Source organism: Leptonychotes weddellii, chromosome 4, assembly GCF_054177405.1.
Source record: "Leptonychotes weddellii isolate Sample4059 chromosome 4, ASM5417740v2, whole genome shotgun sequence".
In the NCBI taxonomy this organism is placed as follows: domain Eukaryota; kingdom Metazoa; phylum Chordata; class Mammalia; order Carnivora; family Phocidae; genus Leptonychotes; species Leptonychotes weddellii.
Genome location: NC_138372.1, coordinates 51,298,209 through 51,306,756, shown reverse-complemented (window position 1 = coordinate 51,306,756; position 8,548 = coordinate 51,298,209). Strand labels below are relative to the sequence as shown.

Below are 8,548 nucleotides of genomic sequence, written 5' to 3'. Positions count from 1 at the left end.
AGGGTAATGCCTTATCTCATGGCGAACACTCAAATGAACGTTAGCTCAGTCACATTCTAGAAGCAACACCTCACTTAACTTTTACACAAGAGAGCCAACTAATCTTACTTCAAACAAAGCTACTTTAGGCCCCATTTTACAGGTGAAGAAACGATGTAAAAGGCAAACAAATTGTTTGTCTAAGTCCCTACAACGAATATGTGAGCAAACAGGAACTGGAGACCAGGTCTCCAAACTCCAGCTACATTCTCTGAGTATGTACTCTGTGCCAGGTACTGACAAAGGTACTTGTTAACATGCAACACTTGCCATGTACTTCCCCTATTATCAACTGAGGATCCTGAGGTTAAAGGCTAAACTGTAAAGAGGTCGTGAAAGCAGGACTGGCGAGCAGTTAGGCTGCTCCATCCCCTCTGAATGGAATCTACGTTAACCTGTTCCATCCTGCTTGCCTCTGAGCACTACCTGCTGGCGCTGACTAGCACCTGTGAGGGAATCAGGCTAAATGAATCTCCACTCTGTCAGAGAAAAGCTCCTTGCTTTGTGGAAAAGAGAAAACAAGTACTGACAAAGTTTTAATACAAGGTGAAAACGTGCCTGGGAACTTAGGGGGAGGGATTCCTTCCAGCTGGAAGTACCATTTGGAGGTGAACCTTGAAGAAGAGTAGAACTGGGGTGTGTGGATGAGGGGACTGGGTTGGGGCTTGAGCTAAGAGACCCAGGGAACTTCCAAGAATATTGAATTTTTAAGCCAGTGTGTACAGAAGGCTCACGGAAGGTAAGATCTGAATGGGAATTTGGGGTCTGTTTATAGGGAGCTGGGAATATGAAAAGAAAGAATTTGGGCTTTAATTGGGAGCCATGGGAATTGCGTTATTTTTGGTTTTTTTTGCGAGTACTTCTTAAAATTAATGTTGTTTTTTGTTTTGTTTTTACTTTGAGCTAATTGAAGATTCACATGCAATTATAAGAAATAATAGAGATCCTGAGTAACTTTACTCAGTTTCCCTCAATGGTAATACCTTGCAAAACCGTAGTCAATATTACAACCAGGATATTAACATCAATACAATCCACTGCTCTTACTCAGATTTCCTGTTTTACTTGTACTCATCTGTGTATGTATTTAATTATATGAAATTTTATCATATATGTAGATGTGTATATATGTAACCACAATCAAGATATATCCCAAAGATTTTCTGTCTTTTTTCCTAACAATTTAATAATTTTACATGTTATATATAAGTTCCATTATCCATTTTAAATTAATTTTGTAAGGTGAGAGATTTAGGTTCAAGTTTTTTTGTTTGCTTATGTGTTTTTGTCTATGGATGTCCAATTGATCTAGCACCATTTGTTGAAAAGATTATCCTTCTGCATTGACTTGCTTTTGTGCCTTTGTCAAAAATCAGCTGAGCATATCTGCGGGTCCCTATCCCTGGGCTCTCTATTCTGTTCCATTGATCTATACGTCTATCTCCCTGCCAATATTACCCTGTCTTAATTACTGCAGCTATATCTTAACCCTTACTATCAAAGAGTGATTCTTCTTACTTTATGTCTCTTTTTCAAGAGTGTGTTAACTATTCTAGGTACTATGCTTTTCCATATAAATTTCAGAATAAGTTTGTCTATGTCTACAAAAACCTTACTGGGATTTTGGCAAGAATTGCATTAAACCTATAGGTCAGTTTGGAGGGAATTGACATCTTTACTAAGTTGAACCTTCTAATACATGAACATATTATGTCTCTATTTAATTTTATTTCTTTTATTAGCATTTTGTAATTTTCAGCGTTCAGATCTTTCATGTGTTTTGTTAAATGTATACACAGTACTCCATTTTCTTTGTAGCATTTGTAAATAATATTGTCTTTTTAATTTTGGTTTCCATATAACCTGTGTTACCATACAAAAACATCCTTTAACTTTCTTTTTTTTTAAGATTTTATTTATTTATTTGAGAAAGAGCACAAGCAGGGGGAGCAGCAGAGGGAGAGGGAGAAGCAGGCTCCCCACTGAGCAGGGAGGCCATTGTGGGATCATGATCTGAGCTGAAGGCAGGGGCTTAACTGACTTAGCCACCCAGGTGCCCCCATCCTTTTACTTTCAACCTCCCTGTGTCGTTAAATGTGAAGTGAGTTTCTTCTCACTTCAATCACCATGTAATTGGCTTGTGTTTGTTTTTGTTTGCTTGTTTTAATCCACTCTGCCAATCTGCTTTTTTAATTGGTGTATTTACACCAATTACATTGAAGGTAATTCTTGATACATTTGAGCTTACGTATGCCATTTTAGCGTTTGTTTTTTGGTTTTCCTGTTTCTCCTTCCTCACCTTCCTGTGGGTTACATTTTTCAGAATGCCCTTAATTTACTTTTCGGGTATTTGAGTTTATCCCTTTGTATAAAAATTGTTGTTCTAGGTATTAAAATAAACATATGTGACTTACCACAATCTGCTGGTATCAACATTTTACCACTTCAAGTGAAGTATGGAAACCTTACTTCTGTTTAGGTCTCTTTGCCTTCCCCAATTTTTAATACTATTACCTCGAATATCAGATGTTTCAGACATCAAATATGATTGTAAAAATTCATGGCAAGGATATTCTATTTACCCCAGTTTTTACCTATTCTAAGATTCTACTTTCCTTTCTAAAATTTCAAATTATTCTCCATTATCATATCTTCCTTTAGTCCTTTTTTATTCTTTTTAAAAGATTTTATTTATTTATTTGAGAGAGCACAAGCGGAGGGAGCAGCAGAGGGAGTGGGAGAAGCAGGCTCCTCGCTAAGCAGGGAGCTCAGTGTGGGACTCTATCCCAGGATTAGATAAGATTAAATAAAAAGGTCATGACACTTCCAAAAGCCATTGTTAAAATGCTCAAAGACTGTGGATTTGTGGACAGTCTTCGGTAGTATCTCCTGGAATGCTCCCCACAGTTCTTTTTCATAGGTATTAGTTCCCATTTTACAGAAAAGTAATTTCTCCAAGATCTCATAGCTCAAAGGCATAATAAGGTATATTCAAAAGAAGAGAAAAAAACCAAACATTTTAAGCCAAATTTTCTGCCTGTAAAGCATGTGCCCTTGATCTCTCCAACATGAATGTGCTTTGGGGTAAAAATAAAAAAGCTATGGAAATTTTTTTACTAATGAACAAGAAATAGCATATCAGATTAATGACCTACAATGACAGCACCAGAAAAAGAAAAAGACTTGAAGTTAGGAAAAGCCGGTTTGGGCCTATGTTCATCATTTATGAGCCCTGTAACCTTGAACAAGTAATTTCACCTGCTACATTAGTTCTTCTTTGGCAAACAAGAAACAAATTTGTAAGCAAATTACATATTTCTTTGCATACCAAATGACTAAAAGCTTCCTGGCTTAAAATAATGCTCAACTACAGAACCCACGATCTTATAGGTCAGAAGTCTGGATGGTCTCTGCTTAATCGATGAAATCAAGTTGTTGACCAGTCTGTGGTCTTCTGTGCAGTTTCTAGAGAAGAATCTGCTTTCAAGTTCATTGAGATTGTTGGTAAAATCCAGCTGCTAGCAGTTGTAGGCCTGAGGTCCAGGTTTTCTTGCTGGCTCTCTGCTTCTAGAGGCTGCCCACATTCTTATTCTGATTTGCTTACAAGGTTTTTGTGATGATGATCAAATGAAACCGACTGTACAAACAGTGGTGAGGAATGTGATCACTGCTTAAGGTTGCTGGGTTTAGAGGCCATCCCTCAACCTTCTTCCATAGAACCTGTCTAAACCACAGGTAATCCTCCCAGGAGGAGATTCTGAAGTCTCTTACAACAGATGTGTTAGTTGAGACTTTCTGGAGGGACAAAAACAGGGTTTAGTGCTGGACAAATGTTTCCTGAGCAAAGTGGATCAGATGCCATGAAGTGCTTGGCACCGGTGGTGGGGAGGATTCTAACTGGCCATTCTGCAGTGAAGCGAAGGCAGCGAGGCTCGGAAAGGGCTAACCCCACAGCCGCGAAAGGGCTTAGAAGTGGTGAAGGAGGCCCGCACGGAACTACAAGTGCAAATTCTGGAAGCCTACCCACCCCCACCCGAATGGCCAGGGCCCGTGAACCCAGGACCTCCCCCTCATCGCCCCCTGGCGGTGGGTACAGCTCCTCTCACATGGGGGACACTGGGCACACCCCCCACTGGTCCTTCCTCCGCAGAAGGTCCAAGTAGAGCCGCCCAGCCTGCGCCCTCTGGCGCTTCAAGCCCAGCCCCGCAGTTCCAGCTTCCCCGCGAGCTTCTCGGCTCACAGGTTGCATCCGACCGCGCTCCCGAGGCTGTGATTGGTCTCTACTGTTGCCACTGCCCCCATCCCCACCAATGCTGACTCCAGAAGCAGTGAATTTGCCCGCCTGCACGCTCGGTTGCGACCATCGCTAATGCTGACTCTGGGAGCACTGAATTTGCCCGCTAGCGCACTTGTTCCTGCCTTGGAGAGAGGTAAAAGCTGTCTTCCGCCTTTATTGGGGGGCCCTCCAAAGTGAGACGGAGTGGGTAAACCAGTTTGGGCTGCTGTGGGTGAGATTGGGAGGCCTAGGTGTTGGGGAAGTGGATATCCGTCCCTCGTCCCTCGATGTCCCGGGGACAGTCGCTGTAGGTAATAGGTCTCTACGGGCACCAGAACAGAGCATCCTGGCCCCCGTGGGCTCCCTGGACACTCTGTCCTTGCCCCCATTATTACTGAACCGGGTCCTTGGGGGTCTCCAAGCAATAGCAATTGACAAGAGGCCAGTGGAGTTCGAGGCCGGGCTTTACTGGGGCTTATGCTCCAGCACAAGGGAGACAGCACAAAGAAGAGAATCCTCAGGCTGACTCCCTGGGGAAAGGTCAGGGAGAATTTTTTAAAGAAACTTAGGTGGAAAAGGGTGACTCCAAGCACATAGAGGCAGGAATTTATTAGCACCTGTGCACTTAAAGGTTCTGCCTCTTCGTGCCTCACGCGTCTAATTAACATGTTAAATCTCCACCCCGGGCATGATTTTTAGTATCATAATAAGGAAAAAAGTCAATGAAGAGACAGCGATGGGGTCCACCTTGGCACAGACTGGTTTGATCTTCCCCAGTCTTGGTAGCGCAGCCCTCTCTTGGGTAAGCGTCCTGCCTCCGCATTCCTGCTAGACTTCTCTCCACCCAAGGGGCATAGGGTTTCAGCTATCAAGGAATGCTGGGCTTCTCCCTCAGGATTGAGGGGACTCGACCCCAGTCTCTACTCTGTCTCAGGTTGGCGGGCTGTCCATTGTTTCAGCTTCTCATTCTGTATTTAGACTGGAGTAGTGTGGTGTGAAAGAAAATGGATGTGTGGCTACTGGGGAAGTAAACGTAAGGCATCGTAGGAAGACTGAGCGAGCCTCCGCTCCTCCCTGCTCACACCGCCTTTGATGGGCGCCTAGGGTGGGCATTGAGCCTGGCTCTGTTTCAGAGGAGGGAGGGAGGTGGGTTTGGGGAGTGAGCCTAGACCCTCCCGAGTGTCCCCAGGGAACAGCTAGACAAAGAGACACAGGGACAACCTTCCAAGTTCGAACTCCCATCTCACTCTCCCGTTCTTTCTCCCTAAGAATCTTTTGCTCCCGGGTCCGTGCCAATAACCTGCCTGCCCGTCTCCCCGCCAATTCCCTGCAATGGGCAATAACTGCTTTGGCTTTAAGAAATGGCTGATTCAGCGGCTGCGTCCTCTGCCCACCCTGCTTATCGTCCCTGCCCTCATGCCCCAGAGCAAGAGCAAAGACTACCGCGTCGTGGTGCTTGGCGACGCTGGCGTGGGCAAGAGTGCGCGGGTGCAGAAGTGGGTGCGTGGCCACTTCCGCGATGCGTACCTGCCAACCATCGAAGATACCGACTGCCAGGTGCTGAGCTCCAAGCCCGGTGTCGGGGCGCTGCGCAGCACCGACAGCCCGGGCAGCCACCGCTACCCGGGTCTGCAGCGCCTCGCCATTGCCAGGGGCCCTGCTTTCATCCTGGTTTACTCAGGCGCCAAGAAGCAAACCCTGGAGGAGCTGAAGCCTTTCTATGAGCTGATCCGCAAAGTCAAAGGCAACACCTTGCAGAAGTACCCTATCGTGCTGGTGGGCAACGAATGCCAAGAAAGCCACTGGGAGTCGCCGGTAAGTGACCGCGCCACATGCGCCTGCGCGTTGGAGTGGCATTGCGCCTTCTTGGAGACCTCCGCTAAGATGGATTGCAGTGTGCAGGAGCTATTTCGCACGGCGCCGAACCACGAGAAGAAGCCTGCCACCTGCCTCCGCCATCCCCAGAAGAAATCCCAGATACCCAAGACCGCGGAGAAGCTGCTTAGCAAGTGCATCATCATGTGAGCCCCGGGGTCTTAGGATCCTGACCTCCTTCCCCCTCAGTGTGCAGAAAACAGGGAGCGGTCCCAGTGTAACGTGTTACCTGTGCGTGAACGACTTCTGTGCCGCGGTTTAGGTAATAACTAGACGCCAGCAAATGACGCTTGTAAGTTGATAGCTTTCCTTTTTCCCATCCAAGAGAATTCAGATTGCTAAAGCTCTAACACTGGAGGAGGAGGACAGGGAAAAAAGGAGCGCTGTGCATTTAGAGACTACTTGTATAGACTTTAGAGATTAATACTTGAAAAAGAGAATGAAATGCTGAAATGAATTGAAAGAGGCCACTGCTCTTCTTGTAACTCTAATTATCGTGTGTCATTTTAAAACACTCCAAGTCCTATAAAGTCGCCATTGTGTATTTAATTGTTAAAAAAAAAGTGTTTTTGCAACAAAACCTGGCAGATGACTTTTAGATAGATATGTTAAGCAAGGTAAATAAATGGATAATCTATAGCTGAGCATTGAGGCTGGGGGCAGAGAAAATAGGGAAAGTGGAACTTGCTTACTAAATATGTGCTGATTGTTTCTGAAGTCATTTAAAAATGTTCGGGTATTCCGTGTAGTTTTTGTGACTCAATAAAGCTTTTCCTGCATGCAATCAGCTTTATAATTTCTTTTTCACTGGACAACAACAAAAATATGCATTGCATTAAAATTTCAGCCCCATCTGGGTAAGGTTTCTAATAAGAACTTCACACAGGGACACTCATTCCCTCCTGATATTAGCCAGTGGGGGCAGGGGTGCAGTTTAGGGGTCCCTGCGATGCACAGCTGGTCTCTATCCATAACCATTCGTGGGCTGACATCCGAAAGAACTCCAGGCATCTCTGAAGAGGATACTCCTTGTGCTGCTGTCTTGGAGATGGTGGTGGAAAGCAAGCCTCAGCCTTTGGCTGCCTCAAAGTCTTCTCTCAAGAAATGCTAGATCTTGGGCGCCTTGGTGGCTCAGTCGTTAAGCGTCTGCCTTGGCTCAGGTCATGATCCCAGGACAAGACCCGTATGGGACTCCCAGCTCCGCGGGAAGCCTGCTTCTCCCTCTGCCACTCCCCCTGCTTGTGTTCCCTCTCTCGCTGTATCTCTCTCTGCCAAATAAATAAATAAAATCTTAAAAAAAAAGAAAAAGAAAAAGAAATGCTAGATCTGGGGAGTGGGGAGGGGGATGGAAAGTAGGGGGAGAAATGGTGGAGTGTGAAATCTGAGAAATTCCTCCTTAAGGGAGTTTTTTAAAAGATTAATTTTATATTTGAACATAATTTTTTGAGTAAGGGAATACATACCTATACATATCTTTTTGAGGTTTTTTTTAATTGGGGGAAGGAGGTTCTTAATTTGGTGACTTTTTTGCCATGAAATATTTATTATTGAACAAATATTGAATAACTTTGTGTTTTTTAAAAAAAATTTGGCACCTGGGTGGCTCAGTCGTTAAGCGTCTGCCTTCGGCTCAGGTCATGATCCCAGGGTCCTAGGATCGAGTCCCGCATTGGGCTCCCTCCTCAGCGGGGAGTCTGCTTCTCCCTTTCCCACTCCCCCTGCTTGTGTTCCTGCTCTTGCTGTCTCTCTCTCTCTGTAAAATAAATGAATAAAAAAAAATCTTTAAAAAAATTGGTTTAGGGCAGAATCTTGAGGAACACAAGCAAGTTAGAAAGCTACTGACCTACAGGAAACTACAAAGGACACTTAGAAGTGACCAAATGAGGAAATTCACAATGTGCAGTAGTACATGCTGAAGGAGAAATGAGTTTCAAGGAAAAGCATGTAATGTACTCTATCATAGCAAACATTTCTTAAAAATAGAATAAGATGAGGATTAGAAAGTGTTGCTCACATTTAGCAGTTAGGAGATTTCTGATTCCAGCAAAGCTAGAGTAGCCCCCCTATTTCCTCCCAGGTACTGCTTCTTACAACTAAAATAATTCTGGACATAACACGATGAGCAAAGGAAAATACTTAAAGGTGAAAAGAAGTGAACTGCCTAGGAACCTGGGGATGTGAGGAACAGCATGATGGTGATTTGAGTTTTCTTATTATCTCCCATCCATCCAGGACAAGACATTGCAGCACGCCTCCAGGTTAGAGCTGCCAACAGGCACAGACCAAAAGCACCAAAAAGGGGCACATTGTCCCTAGCCAAAGCACCAGGAAAAGAATGGTTTAATAATAGAAAACCTT

General features: G+C 44.5%; 1 protein-coding gene across 1 annotated transcript; it reads left to right on the top strand.

Moving 5' to 3' along the window:
* The first annotated feature begins 3,870 nt into the window (after positions 1–3,870).
* Positions 3,871–6,974, top strand: DIRAS3 (DIRAS family GTPase 3). Its single transcript, XM_006728413.3, has 2 exons — positions 3,871–4,469; positions 5,585–6,974. The coding sequence occupies exon 2, from the start codon at positions 5,648–5,650 to the stop codon at positions 6,338–6,340; it is 693 nt and encodes a 230-aa protein (XP_006728476.1). The 5' UTR covers positions 3,871–4,469; positions 5,585–5,647; the 3' UTR covers positions 6,341–6,974.
* Positions 6,975–8,548: the final 1,574 nt, after the last annotated feature.

What these genes read in the sequence shown, in the direction of transcription:
- DIRAS3 (XM_006728413.3), top strand. Translation starts at nt 5,648, where the DNA reads ATGGGCAATAACTGCTTTGGCTTTAAGAAATGGCTGATTCAGCGGCTG.